The 15,968-nt window shown below is 37.3% G+C and overlaps 1 protein-coding gene across 4 annotated transcripts in view; it reads left to right on the top strand.

Annotated features, from left to right (window-relative positions):
• LOC6505190 (transcription factor Sp8) overlaps window positions 1-14,970 on the top strand; it is a 35,067-nt gene extending 20,097 nt beyond the window's left edge. For 3 of the 4 annotated variants that reach the window (XM_044717413.1, XM_044717411.1, XM_044717412.1), the window contains 2 exons: window positions 11,474-11,775; window positions 11,941-14,970. In XM_044717413.1, the coding sequence (XP_044573348.1) occupies window positions 11,474-11,775; window positions 11,941-13,849 (2,211 nt within the window). In that variant the 3' untranslated portion in view covers window positions 13,850-14,970. The remainder of the gene's footprint in view (window positions 1-11,473; window positions 11,776-11,940) is intronic. The other variant, XM_044717414.1, reaches the window with a different exon arrangement.
• Window positions 14,971-15,968: the final 998 nt, after the last annotated feature.

Raw genomic sequence — 15,968 nt, 5'->3', positions numbered from 1 at the left:
GAGTCCTTTGTCCTATGATCGCCTTGTTTAGTTGCTAGAGTCCTTGTTCTTGTTCTTCTAGGCCAACTCATTAGAATGCAGATTTAGAGCAAAAATGTGTCCGTGTCCGTGTTCGTGTCCTTTTTTGGATGGAAATCCTGGAAATGTTTTTCCTATTTTGGCACTAAATCGCAGGCGCTGGGCACAAGTCGCATTAAAGGATTTGTCGGATCAACGCCAGGATTTTGCGCTCCTGCGGCGATAATCGTTCGCCAGGATCGTTGCCAGCTACCCTCTATCCATCTCTTTCTGCGATACATTCGCTGACTCTCTCACTCTTTCCATTCAGAATAGATCGCTAATTTGTTACAAAAATTGCACATTTCGATGGTAGCCTCTGTATGGGGTCGAATGAATCTTATACCTTCTTCCCATCCAGCATCCCCTTGATGTTCTTTTTTTTTTCTGATTTTTTTTTTTGACCATCCATCACCGCCATTTGGCAGTTGCCTCCCTCTTTTCGTATGTCTCTGTCTCTTTCATCCATTCATTCAGTCGCCGCGGCCTTGCCCTTTGACCCTCTGTCTCCTACGGCGCTATTTCCGACCCCTCTTTAATTTATACAGCCCCCCCCTCCCTTTCTGGCCGGAAAGTACAGCCATCGGGAGGGCTATAAGGGTGGTACTTTATACATTATATGATATTTGGAAAGTTTTTTTTTAAACAAAATGGCTCTGCAGCTATCTAGTCTTTGGTTTTTAGTTTATTTTATTTTTAATAGCAAATAAAAACAAGTTTGAGCTTAAAACTTCAAGTTTAAGTCTTAGAAACTCTCCCTAACCTCAATTCTTAACCTAAAATGCAAGATAACCTCACTTTTTGCCTAATTTGTATTAGGTATTAGGTTTAAAACTACACGGATCAAAGGAATTAACTCATTTCTCTATAAAATATCAACAATAGTTTTAAAACTTCAAGTTTAAGTCTTAGAAACTCTCCCTAACCTCAATTCTTAACCTAAAATGCAAGATAACCTCACCTTTTGCCTAATTTGTATTAGGTATTAGGTTTAAAACTACACGAATCAAAGGAATTAACTCATTTCTCTATAAAATATCAACAAGAGTTTTAAAACTTCAAGTTTTACTCTTAGAAACTCTCTCTAACCTCAATTCTGAACCTAAAAATGCAAGATAACCTCACTTTATACCTATTTTTAACTAAAAATCATAGTTATAATCAAGAAAACCACAAGAATCAAAGGAATGCATGGACTTCTCTATAAAATAAACAATAAATAACCCTCCTTGATGGGTATTTCTTTATTATTTTATTAAAAAAACCAAACACCTACACTCTCTTAACCGACAACCTCCTAAGTCTAGTCTCAGTTTTGTGCAAAAAAATCAAGAAAAAGTTGATGTAATACCCAAGTAGTGCCTTGCAACTGCCTCGCCATAAATATCAATATCAAGTTGGCTTTCAATCAAACTCATTATGCTAATGAAGACACACAGCTGCCCACACACACCAAGAGATATTACTACAGAGATCAGAATATTGGTATAATAAGATACATTCGACATTCGATGACTAAGTGAGTGAGCCAGAGATTGGAATATAATTTGCTCTGGGGCTGCTTAACCGAACCGACCGACCGATCCATCCATCTGTCCTCTTGTCCATCCCATCCCAGTCTCGCCATACAACATCATCATTATTATCATTTTTTTTTTTGACGATGATCTTCAGAGACCTTGGGGGGACGTTTAAATTTGTTCATACTATGAAGATGAAACAAAATGAGCCAAAGATTCTATCTGATCGTGTAAATATTTGTTAAAATTAAGCTTTCAACTGAATACTTTTCATTTATTTTCTGGCGATCGCCTTCGTTCGCCCATCCACTTTGTCACTCTGGATGATAATCGGTGATCTGTGGATATATATTCTCATATATAGATCATCTGACAGCCATTAGTTGGTAATAGTTGGTAATTTGATTTGATTTAAGCGATTACCCAGGCACACTAATCACTAGAGATCAGCTTCCATAAATAAATTCCATTAATAAACAAAAAAAAGTGGGTTATAGTATATGATATAGTTGGCTAATTTGTCAGGTAGATGAGGGATCAGCTTTTGTTAGCTACTATTTATTAACTACTTGTACTATAGATAGTATATAGTACATACTTTCTATAATTAAAGTATTATAGGCAGTTTCTGTATATTTTTGAAAAAATATCTTACATATTTTGGTATTTTTTCTTAAATAAAATTGAGCTTTATTACAAAGTTTGAATATTTTGATAACGATTTTTTAATAATTTTGAATAAAGATATAGTATTTTTAAACAGTTTTAAACGATTATAAAATATATAGTATTTTCGTATAATTTTTATATAGCATTTAGTTTTTTTTTTTTTAAGTTTTTAAAGGGTGTATAATATTTTGAAATAGGTTTTAAGGAGTTTGCAGTATTTGTTAATAGTTTTTAATGAAGATATGGTATTATAAAATAGTTTTGAAAGAGTATATACTATCTTTTAACACTTTTTAAAGTGTCTGTGGTATGTAAAAATTGTTTTTAATGATAATATAGTATTTTGAATTGTTTAATAGCCTTTAAAGAGTATCTAAAATTCGCTTAAAAGCCCCATCTTAGATGCCCCCTTTTTATTTGCATTTATAATGTGTTTTATTTTGTTATAAACATGCTGCATATTTTATGTGGCCTGTGGCAGATATCAGATATTCAGCTTGGTGTGTGCTGTTTTTGGTTAAAAGTTTCATTTTTTTTCTCTCCTCAGTTTCTGTTTCTTTTTTTTAGTTTTTGTTTTTCTCTCAAATTAGCCCGCAGACATGTGGGCCTACATGCAAAGCTTGCTCTTTAAATGTTTATAAAAAATACAAAAAAAAAAGAAATAAAAAAAGAAAGAGAAATAAAAGGAAAAACAACACCTTGGCGAGCTGCACACATAATTCAATTAATTTGATTTAATTGCTGCAATGAAAGCGGCGCATAAATTGCATAAATTAAAAGGCAATTAAACGCAACATAAAATTTTCGATTTTAAATTCAATATTCTCTTTTAATTCTTTAACTGGCTTTTTAGGTTTTATGATTTTCTGCAAATAAAATTGAGAATTCCAACCAATTGGCAGCTCCACCCCCATTTAAAGTTCACCCTAAAGTCTTAACCCCTTTTTTTTACAACTTCTTTAAGGGGTTGCCAACTAATGACGTTGCAAACTTGTGGCCAATACTGTTCCCTGTTGCCTGTCAACGTTTATTTTGTTTGACGTTATAAAAAGGGGGGGCACTCACTCACTCACCAAGCCATAAATATATATACATATGTATGTATGGATGTAGTTACCCCCTTTCGATTTTATGAAGTTTTAAGCAGGTTCTAAGTGTAATGCGAGTTCGACACGTCAACAGAGGAAGTTTGGCGGTTTATTTATTTTTATTTTCAGTTTCCTTTCATTAGGGGGTTAAGAAATGCAAAAAAAAAAGGAGTTGGGAATTATAAGAGAGAAGAAAAAAAATAGAGAGAAAATAGTAGCCTAACCTTTTAATGCCTTTTAATCATAATTACTCATTTGTGGAAAATAATTAGGGTGTTGCTCGTATTTCGAGCTTCCCTCAACGTTAACCCTTGTATGCCCCCACTCTGTAGTCTACTCCCCCCCTAAAAATCGCCACATAATCAACCCCAATTATGGCCGAGGGCTCGAAGCCTGAACTTAAACACCCAAACAGGCCAAAACACTCACCAAGTTCGAGTTCAAATTAATTGCAATCCGAGGCATTAAATGTGACCCATTCGAAGGGGGGGTTTCTATGGCTATTTTCCAATAGGAGGGGGTGTTTTTTGATTTTTTTGGAAATGATAATGTCCATGTGGCTCTAATGAGTGGTCAGTTAATCAAAAGAGCGACAGGCTTTCCTAAAATTAAAGCATTTTCGAAATTAAAACCCGATATGGAGAGTCCTTTCTTGCCATCTCTTTTTACTCTTTCTGTTGCTATCTCTTTCGCGGCTTGCCGCATATTAAAGACACTTTAATGCACTTCATCAATTTGGGTTATGACTCTCCAGCTTGGGCCCCAAAACGAGGGATCTCTCAGTTTTGGTAATTATCGGTGGAATATTAAAGAAATATTTCAAGAGGTTTTGGGGATACTCTACAAGGGTTTAGGGGTTATAGTAGATATATTCCCAAAAATATCTCTAAAAATAATAAAAAAACTTTAAAAACTCTTTTAAAATATTATAATATATCTTTGTCATTTAATATTTTAAATTTCTATAGTGTTTTTTGGGTTAAAAATAAAGGTCTAATAGATATTATGGTATTATTATTTATAAGAAATTATTTAATAAAATACCACTTATAAAAAAATACTAAAATACCAAGTTTTCCAATTCTAGAGCATTTCTAGATCGTTTTGAAGTAAGATCCCCCCCTACCACCTTTTCGTTTTTTGATTTTTCAGAAATTTTTCAAAATATAATAAATAAAAAAAAAAAAAACGCGGCAGCCAAAGATAAGGATATAAAAAAAATAAAACGCAGGAGGAGAGAAGGATGCCTGAAAATAATAATAAAAATTATGATGAAAAAGTCTGGACTGTTGGAAACTCCATTAATTTTTTTTACCCGGCTACTTCTGGCCATGGCTTTTATTATTTTTATTTTTATTATTTTTTTTTTTTTTGAGCGTCATTGTTAATGAGTTTTCGTGTATGGCTTACTTATAAGCGAAGAATAAAAAAAAAAAAAGAAGAGTTCTCGGATGGTTTTGGGGCGCGAAGGACCAGTTCCAAGGAACTCTCCAGGCCCAAGACAAAGTTGGTCCAAGCTACTTGGCTATATATTCTCATTTTTCCATTTTTTTTCATTTTTTTTTTTCTCCTTCTTGGCCTTCTCAGTTTTAATAATAAACTTCTGCAACAGAAGCGAGTCGGTTCCCACGCTGCTTTTAATTTGCTTCGAGCTTCTCTCCTTTGGAATCAGAATCAAAGCCATTAGTTTACACTTTACATGCTAATGGAAGGATGAAGGAGGTCTGCCCCAATATATATATATATACAATATATATGTATATTGGACTTCTCTTTAAAAAGTGAAGCCCTGGAGCCCTGGAGCCCTGGCTTCTGAATCCTCCAGCTCCAACTCCAGCTCTCCAGCAAAATAAAATCAAAACCAATGAACTTTTTTTAATTGCCTATGAAAATTGTATCTCCTTTTGGAGTTCCTCCAGCGTATTCGGTAGCTTCCTGCCCCGTCTCCCTCTATATATATTTTTTTTTCTGATTTTTTTTTTTGAGGTCGTAATTTAAAAGTTTTTTTTTTATTCCACTTTTTTTTTAGGTTTGTTGTTTTATTTGCATTTTGGCGCCGGACTTTTCGACTTTTTACTGCAGTACAAAAAATACAAAAAAAAAAAAAAAGAGACTGCATTGGGGAGCTGATGAGGTGCCGCTTTTTGTTGCCTTTCCGCACTCGAGGCACTTGGTGTGCCACAAAGTTTGGGGATTAGCGGCCTCCAGCTGGGCCTCCTCGCGGATTGATTCTCGCTGATGGATGAATGGCAACCCTTTTTTTTTTGGTTTTTTTTTTTCGAGGGATTTTGATAATTGACTGAAGAATTAGCAGTTCGAGGGTTTTAAAAACGTGGCAAATTATCATTTTAATTTGTTTGGGGATTTTTTAAGTTAAAAAGTAAACATTAAAGGAGGGTTTTTATAATTTTAAAGGGTTTTTAAAAGCAAGAGCTCTTTTGGGTTTAATTTATTTTTGAAAAATATTTTAAAAACTTTTAGAATTTTATTAGAGAAAGGTTAAGGTTTTGAACTTCAAATATTATTTATTTTTATTTTTTTATTTTTTGATTTTTATTTTTTTTAACAATTAAGGTGTTTATTACTTTTTAATCAAAATATTTTTAAATTAAATTTATTTTAAAATTTTTTTAATTCTTCAAAAATATATCATATCAAGTGCCTCTTAAAAGTAAAATTTTTATTAAATTAAGGAAGACTAAGAAAAATCCCTCTCACTTTTTTCCTTTAAATTTCCCCGCCTTTCTCTTGTTTCCAATTTCCCCGTAGTGTCCTGGCTAATTAAAAAATCGAATGTCATTTCTGAATAAATGAAAGCGGAATTGGTAAAGTGGAACCAAAAACAAAAAAATAAGAGAGGAGAGAAGAAGAGAAGAGGGAGCATCAAAAGGCGCGAGCTAAACAAATTTTGTCAACACAGTAGGTGAGGACCCCAGGGGGTGGGGATATTGGGACTGGGAAATGGGAACAGCTATGGGGATATTATTCCCAATATTTATTCCAGTTTCCAGTGTGTCCTCTCCTCCTCCCCCTCGTCACAGCAGGCGCTATCAGCACGAATGGCGCTGCAGGTTCCGCACCTTTTATCTCTCTGCCCTCCCGCTCTTTTGAAGGTTCTCCCCCCTCCCTCCTTGCCTAATTTACGGTGTCGCTCTCTTACCTTCGCTCTCGCTCTTTTGTTCCACATCAATCGGAGGCGGTGTCATAATTTTCACAGCAGGTGTCGCTGCTAATGATTTACAATGAGGTAGACAAGGAGACAAGAGAGTGCTGTGTGCGGGAGAGATAGAGATAGACTGCAGTTTGTTGCATCTTCTTCCGCCTCCGCAGGCTGTCCCTTCTCCCCCCCCTCCCCTCTCTAGTGTGCCGGTCGGCAAACAACAAATACAAAACACGAAAATACAAAAAATGTGAAAAATCGAAATTAGTTTTGGTCAGAAGAGTAGTCTTTTTTCCGTTGTCGGTCTTCTCTCAGAGATTCAAAGATCAATTCATTATTCATCAGTTACCTATACCCCCCACCCCCTTACCACTCCTAGTGATCTGGGCGGCGGCTGTGTGTTTGTGGGGGGGCGTGGCAGTGGCTAATTTGCCGCTGGTATTTCGGTTCCAGATCAAAAACCCATAAAAAAAAAGGAGAAGAAAAGGGAGGAAGTTGGGATCGAGGGGAATCAGAGACTGGCGCCAGTGGCGCCCCCTACGGGGCGGTGGAGTGCCAAACAAATTGTTAACTTTTGTGATCCGATTCGATGCGGGGGTCGAACCTCTAACTTTTTTTTTTTCGACTAAATAGTCAGTTTTTTGTTTACATTTTTAATTTATTTTAAGGTTTTATGATAGATATTTTTTCAGTGTATTTTTTAAGATAGTTATGAGATAGTTTTGATTGAAAAGTTTGGGATTAAAGAGCTATAATAAATAAAATAATATGAAAATTCATAATTAATCCATACTAGCTTCAAAAAAGTGTTGGAAAATGTAGTTTTTTCAGTCTTTCTTTAAAAATCTTTATATTTTTTTATTTTTAAACAATTAAGTGTATTTTTTAAGATAGTAATCCCTAGAAGAATAAGGGATCAAAGAGCTATAATAAATCAAATAATATATAAATAAAAAATCATCACTATAACATAAAAACGGCAAAAAAAGTGTTGGAAAGGTAGTTTTAACTTCAAAATAGTGTTGAAAAAGCTAAATTTTTTAGCATTTCTTAAGAAATCTTTACCTTTTTTAATTTTAAAACATTTTCTTTATATGTTTTATCCATTTTTGGGATCAATTTTTGTTCTCCTCTCTTTCTCTTTCCAATCAAAAAACCCGATCGATTAATCAAATCAAGTTGCATTTTAATTTGCTTCTCAGAGCCCGGGCTGACCAACTGACTAACTAACTGACTGACTTTTGCCTGCCCCGATATCATTTTGTATAATTTTCCTGCCACACACACACACACACACTAATACACTCTCCAACACACACACACACACACATGTACATATATTACTCATACGCGCAGTTGCACGACGTTGAAATTGCTCCAATTAAGTTTCGAGTGTATTTGTGTTTCTTTTTTTTTTCGATTTTTTTTTTGGCTCACGATTCGAATGGGTGATGTCATTAGGCTGCCAAAGCACCTGTCCCTAAGCAGGAGGATCCAAGGGGGTGGTGGGGCAGAGGCAACAGGATGAGCAAGGGGCACCGACATAAACGTGCCACAGATCTACAAAAATAAGGAAATAACTGAAAGGAAATCGAGTCAGAAGCAGTCAGCAAGGGAGGGGGGGAGGGGGAGGTGAGTCTGGGGGGCGTGTTGCACGGCTTGGTGGGCGGTTAAAGAGCGGGGGATTCCCCCGCGATTCAAGCCAACGGAATACTCTCTGATTTGGCCAATTACCCGCTGAAATAGCAGCTTCCGCAGTGGCTCTGATCCCGATCTCTCTCAGCCCCGAATTGCTGCTTTTTGGCCAACAATCCACTTTTTCCTCCCAGAAATGCATGCAACCACCTCCTTGCCTTGCCAGCGACCACCCTGCCCCGCGGGCCAACGGTAAAAGCTCGAAAACTAGGCAACTCTGTAATCGCTCCACTCAATTGCAACTCAACTCGGGCAGCGGCGGTGGCAGCCACCAAACTATTAACTTAATTTTTTTGGACAACTCTCGACGAGGCCACGACTACTGGGCAATTGCTTGGCAGACACTGAGAGAAATGGGAGAGGTTTTTTGGGGTGGAAATATTATGGGAAGAAAAAAAATTACTAAGAAAAGTTATAACATATATAATTATATAATATTTTAAGAGTTTTCCTTTTTTAAATTTCGGAAATAATTACAGATTATTGAATTTTACCTTTAAAAAATTCAAAAAATATTGTTTTTTTTTATTAACATATATTTAAACTTTAATATATAAAAAATAATAATTATTATCTCTATTATTGTTCTAATTGTCATTTAAAAATTAAAAACTATTGTTAGGAAAGTGATTTCTTTGAAAAAAAAGATTTAAAATAATAAAAACAATATATTTATTCATTTTAAAAGTTAAAAATAAAGAGTTTTGAGGTTATATTTACTTAAAATAAATATTATACCTTTAAATTATACCATTAGACATGAGTTTTTTACTAAATATGTTAATATTTCTAAATTATTTTATGTTTCTGAAGTTTCTTTTTAAGAATCTTTAATATTTTCACTAAAGTTTGCCTAAATTGTTGTAGAAATGAAATGATTTTATGTAAAAATTCTATATTTTAGCTCTTAAAATGTTTTTAATATTTTTAAATCCATATTTTCCTGGCGCCATAATTTCCATAATTACTTATAGACTTATAGATCAGTGTATTGGCATTTTATTGAACAACTTTTACCGCCTGATCTGAAAAAAAATAGTTGTTCAACTTGTTGTTGACAATTCTGAAGTTGTTATTAAATGTTGTTTTTGTTGCCACTACTTTTTGTTGTTGTTGTTTTTGTTGTTGTTGTTTTTGTTGTTGTTGCAACAAGTCAAACAGCTGGCAGGCATGAAATGTGTTTGATGAGGATCTTTGAGGCCACAGATTGAAGAATCCTTCAACCAAAAAAAAAATTAAATGAAAGAAAAAAAAGAGAAATCCTTAACCTTCGTCAATCAGGCAGCAATTTGAAAATTGAAAAAGAGGTGTGAGGGTTAAATAATTCCATACATGTATATATTTTTATATATCTGTATGGAACAAGTGTCGGAGAGCTAGACAAAAAGCGGAATTGAACCTTAGAATTGGACAAAAAAAGGAGCAACAAGGAATATCCCGAATCCCTGAATCACCGAGTCGAGCCGCCTTTTAATGACTTCCTCTCGACGCCAATGTCGATTAAATATAAAGTCTGTCTGTGGGAACAAATTTAAGCCAAGCGAGTCGAATTTAAAAATACTCTAAGGGGGTTTGAGGTTATATTCACAAAAAAAAATATACAAATAAATAACAATTTTAATAATTATTTTAATAATGAATAGTAGGACTCTTATTTTTTCTCTCTTATTTTTTTCAATATTTCTCAAAGAATTTTAGTAACAAAACATAAAAAATAAATCTTAAAAATGTTTTTCATTATTTTAATTATTTTCCAATTTATTCATATTATTTTTTTTCTAATTTATTTAAGTCATTTTAACCCTTTGAAACCCAAAGCCCCCACCCAAAAATGTAGGGTATAAAGCAGACCGTAAAAACTGCGCTGCGCTGCGCCAAAAAATAAAGGGAATCTCAGTTTTGATTTACGTGGCGAATTAATTTTGTGGGCTGCTTCTGCCACCATCACCGCGCCACACCCCCTCTGCCACCCGCTCACCATCCCTAAAATACCCTTTTTTGGGCCTTTTTTGGGGCAAAGGCATTAGAAACCGTTGGTCGAAAATGGAGGAGAAAAGGGCAGCAGACAGGAAGCGAAATCGAGCTCGACTAATTCGCATTTAAGTAATTTGCGAAATTCACAGGAACGGGAGTTAATTAAGAAAAGCAAAAAAAAAGAAATCATTCCCAGCATATTAAAAAAAAATATAAATTTAAAAAATATGTATGGGAAAAGTTTTTAAAAATTTAGTAGAGTAATTATTATATATTAAATTCAAGATAAAAAATAATAAATAATATAATATAAAATATAATAATAAATTTGTAAATTAAAATAAATTTAAATTAATAAAATAAAAAAAATAATAATTAATAATAAATAAAAATAATATAATATAATTTCATTATACCTAAACACCCCCTCTACACCCCTCCTAAAAATATCTAAGATCACCCCCCTCCGCACCCCACCCAAAACAACCAATAAGAAACAAAAGCAAAGAACAAAAAATCAAAAATGCAACTAACAAATTGCCTGCAAACTGTACTCGCCAAAAAATCGCTAAGATACACAAAAATCACACTCACCAAGATACAGTCGAGCAGATCCCGTTACAATCTAACTGTTCTTTGGGCCGAGGATGCTGCAAGAGTGGACCGACGTGCCCCCGCAGCACCCCCTCGCACCCACACACGCGACAATGTCCTGCGGAGCACCCCATAGGATTTTCACTTTATTTCCACAATTTCCATTAAAAACATTAACAAATGAAATATTATAGAAATACATTTAATAATTATATTTTTTATTAAATAAGACCATTTTTTAGCCAAAAAACACTTTAAATTAAGATTTAAATCACTCGCGCACTAAAAAACCGACGCGGTTTTTGTACACTTTTATTTAACGCAACGATATTCACTAATTTTATTAATATATTTTAAAAAAAATCGATTTTAAACGCAATTTAATTAAAAAATAGACACTTTTTAAGGAAAAACTTTGTCGCGCGGCAAGAGAGAGCGAAGAACTATGGAGTTTGTTAGGATCCGCGAAAGAGGAGGCAAGAAGAGAGCGAGAATGGGTGGGTGTGAGAGAGAGCCTGTAAGAGAGCGGCCATGATCACCCTGTCAAAAAGGGAAAACTTAAAGGACTTTTTTTTTTGACAAAACAGGTGTTTGGCGCGAAAGGGAAAACTTTTTGAAATTAGGGATTTTTCTTAGATTTTATTAATTCAAAAATTTTAATACAAAGATCTGTTTATTATTTTTATTTTTAATTAATTAATTTGTTTTTATTACAGGACCATCCCAGTTTGAGAGGCACCCCCCTGGCCATGCTCGCCGCCCAGTGCAACAAGCTCTCCAACAAATCCCCGCCCCCCTTGGCCGACGCCGCTGTGGGCAAGGGCTTCCACCCATGGAAGAAGAGTCCCAACTCCCCGGCGGCGGGCAGCAGTGGCTCCGGCGGTGGCGGTGGCGGTGGCAGCAGTGCCGGCCAGCACTCGCCGTGCGCCATTTCGGCGGCCAGCTCCTCCAGCTCCAGCGGCTCCTCCCGAAGCGGTCTATCCGCCAGCGCCAGCACCATGGTGAACATCACAGCTAGGTAAGCAGCAGCAGGCGGCGCACAGTGGTCCCCGGATGAGGGCTTTATCCGCCCACGACTGCGGGGGACCACTGTGCGTGAGTTAAGGGGGGATCCTCGACCAGCATCCCCCCTTACGCCGAGTATTTATATTAATGGCCCTATACGACTGGCGAGTAATTTCAGCATCTATCCTTACAGTCGCCCCCTGGCCTCCTCCTCGTCCTGTGCGGCAGTGGGCGGCGGCTCCAGTTCCGGCTCCGGATCCGGGTCCTCCTCCTCCGGCTCATCCGCCTCGGCGGCAGCAGCGGCGGCAGCCTACGGCAGTGACCTGTACTTCCCCAATTCTGGCGGTGGCGGTGGCGGCGGTGGCGCCTCCTCGATGGACAACCACCATATGCACCAGGGACTCCTCGGCAAGGTGGAGGCGGGCACATTCGGCAGCGTCTACTCCCGCCACCCGTACGAGTGGCCCTTCAACGCCGTAACCCACAAGGACGCCACCAGCGTCAATTCTGGGTGGTGGGACATGCACAGTGCGGCGGGATCCTGGCTGGACATGGGCTCCGCGGCGGCGGCGGGGATGCACTCCACCATGGCGAACTATGCCAGTGAGAACTACAGCTCGGCGCTGAGCCATTCCCTGCTGGGATCGGGACAGCATCTCCTGCAGGACACGTACAAGAGCATGTTGCCTGGACAGGGTGTGGGCGTGGTGGGCGGTGTGGGTATGGGCGTGGTCGGTGGTGTGGGCGTTGGTGTGGGCGTCGGTGGCTTCTCGCTACCGCACAGCTCACCATCGGCGGCGGCGGCAGCAGCGGCAACAGCAGCAGCCGCTGCCGGTGGTTCACCCCAGGGTGGGTCAGCGTCGACACCATCGCCGCGCTCCCAACGTCGGTATGCGGGTCGTGCCACATGCGATTGCCCCAACTGCCAAGAGGCAGAAAGGCTAGGACCCGCTGGAGTACATTTGCGAAAGAAGAATATCCATTCGTGCCACATACCCGGTTGTGGCAAGGTATACGGCAAGACGTCACATTTAAAGGCGCATCTGAGGTGGCACACCGGCGAGCGTCCCTTCGTGTGCAACTGGCTGTTCTGCGGCAAGCGCTTTACGCGCTCCGACGAGCTGCAGCGCCACCTGCGGACGCACACCGGCGAGAAGCGCTTCGCTTGCCCCGTGTGCAACAAGCGCTTCATGCGCAGCGACCACCTGGCCAAGCACGTCAAGACGCACAATGGCACGGCTGGTGGTGGTGGCGGCGGTGGTGGTGGTGGGGGCGGTACTGGTACCGGTGGCGGCGGTGGCAGCACCAGCGGCGGCGGCGGTGGTGGCTCCTCCTCCTCCGGTGGCGGTGGCTCCTCTTCCTCCTCCTCTGCGGGCGGCGGCGGCGGCGGCGGAGTCACCGGTAGCAGCATCAGTGGCAGTGGCAACCAGTCCGTCCCGGGTCACAGCAAAAAGCATGGCTCCTCCGATTCATGTTCAGATTCGGAGGAGTCATCATCCGTATCAATATCGGTTGCCAACCACCAGCAGCCGGTCGATGTTCATGTCAACGGGCTGGGCGGCGGGGCCAGTGGCCCACAACAGACGGGCGGGGCCGGTGGCGGCGGGGGTGGCGGTAATGCCACACCAGGACACGATCATAATTCTGGATCGAGTTCGGGTTCAAGTGGCAGCAGCCATCCCGGCACCCCGACCTCGCTGCACGCGCACAGTGGCGCCAATGGCACGTCCAGTGGCAACTCCAGCCTCCTGGGCGGCGGTCTGCACCTGGCCACGTCGCACCAGATGGTCGCCGCGGGCGGCTCGCCGGTGATGCTACACCAGCAACAGCAACATCAACAACACCAACAACATCAGCAGCAGCAACAACATCAGCAGCAACATCAGCAACACCTGCAACAGCAACATCTCCAACAACAACAGCAGCAGCAACATCACCAGCAACAACAGCAGCAACATCATCAGTTTAATCAGCAACAGCACCACCATCATTTGCACCACCACACCCACCATGCACACCACCTGGCCGGAGGATCACCGGGTCTGGACCCATCGTCCTTGGTGGACATAAAGCCACCGATGGTTTGAGGGTCGCTGGGTCCCTTTCTTTTCACCAACTAATGGTCACAAAAAGGAAAGGGTACCCATGGATATGAAATACACTCTAAAAAAAACAAACACTATCTTATAATACACTGTAAAAAAAATAAAATGCGGTTGTACATAAAACGCCAGCAGCAGTCTGTAAATATTTAACAAAAAAACAAAAAAATTCAGAAACATCAGAAACACACTCTCTAAGTGTCTATAAAAAATAAATATTAAAAAAATATTTGCTTATAGCTTAAACCACAAAAAATATACATATATATATATATATCTTATATAATGACTAGAATCGAAATCCAATTTTTTTTTGTCAATTTTTTTTAATAGCCGTTAAGTCGATAAAGTAATATATTATAATAAAAAATATAAAACAATTTAACCAACAGATAAGCTTCGAGCACCACAAAAAAAAAAAAAGAAAACTTAACTTAAATGTTAAACAATTATGCAATTTTGAAAATATACATATAAAATAATAATATTACTTATAATATTGAAAAAGGGGGTAAACGAAAGCAAAACAAACAAAAAAAAAATCAGCCTAAAAATATATTTCTAGTCCAATTAAAAAAAAAAACAAAAACAAAAAACGGAGTAAGAACCAAAATTGTAAAAAAAAAAAATGGAAAAAGGGATAAAATTAAAGAATCGAATCTTTTACGCTAATTCTAAAAATAAAAACAAAAAAAGCTAACGCTAAAGCTAATTCCTGTAAATTAGTATATTTCGAGATCACCAATTATTTTTGCTAAAAACAAATCGAAAATCGAAACTATCGAGAAATCGAATATCGAACAAGAGAGCTAGTGCTTTAACCGACTTAACTTAAAAACTTACACTTAAAAACTAAAATAAATGTGTTTTTTTGTTGTTTTATTTGAAAATTAGGCTTAGAAAAAGATACTTAGATACTTAGCATACACACCCACCCACACACACCCACACACACACAACACACATGCAGTACTGCAGCATCAGCAATTTATCATCTTCGATTAGCTACGTTTTTTTTTGTCTATGTAAATTAATTATTTAAAGTACGAATAAACTATTTAAATTTCATTCAAAATAAATGTACAACAAAGCGCCAGTGTTTTAAATTCATTTTGTTTCTGGGCTTCTTGGAGGGCGTCAGGGTTGTCAAGTTTCTCAAATTAATTTCCAAATTAATTGGTAAACTGGAAAATGGTCAAAATGAGCAGATTACTTCTTATTTTTGTTTTAAAATATTTTTCATTAAGGCACATAAGGTATGTGACTTAAATATTTTAATATTTTATATAACAAATTGTTCTTTTTTAATAAAATAAGGGTTTTTTGTTTTCAAATTAGCAGTTTATTTATTTTTTTATAAATAAAAATTTTGTATATAACAATTTTTACGTTTTTTTAAATCTAAACAATTGAAAAATCTAAAAAATTGAAATTAGAAACATCTGTACATTTTTTTATGTAAGTTTTAATAAATTTTATAATATTTTTGGAAGTAATCTTTTGAAAAATACTTTATTTTTCTTTTCTTATTTTAAATCATTTGAAAATACATATATTCAGAAACTCATGAATCCTTAAATCAAAAAATGGCAAAAATTAATGCCTGGATAAAAATTCAAATCTTATCCTTAAATATGTACATTTTTTGTTAAAAAGTTAATAGATTTGCAATTTTTAATCTTTTTTTCATGGCATAAAAGAATTTTTATTTATTTTTGAATACTTTAAAAACAGAATATCAAGCATACTTTTATTATTTCTATAATATTCTTAAAATATTCTTATTACTAAATATTACATATTTTTCTAATGTTTAGATTCCGAATCCTTTCATATTTATTTTTTAAACAGTGTTATAAGTTATAACAAATAATGTCCTAAATAATTAAATAGAAAACTATCCAGATTACAAATAAAATATCCCCAAAAATCCAAGCATAATCTAAATCAATTTCTAAATCACAGTTTTTGGCAAACTTTTCTCAGCTATTAATCTTTGTATCTTTGTATCTTGTATGTGGTATCTGGTGGATGTTGTATCTTTTATTGCCAAAGAGCGTAAAATATGTTTAAATGATTTCAAGGGTGGAATTACCCCTGATTT

The sequence above is a fragment of the Drosophila ananassae genome, chromosome XR (genome assembly GCF_017639315.1).
Source record: "Drosophila ananassae strain 14024-0371.13 chromosome XR, ASM1763931v2, whole genome shotgun sequence".
Lineage (NCBI taxonomy): Eukaryota > Metazoa > Arthropoda > Insecta > Diptera > Drosophilidae > Drosophila > Drosophila ananassae.
The sequence above is the reverse complement of the archived record's forward strand: the minus strand, read 5'-3'. Positions and strand labels throughout refer to the sequence as shown.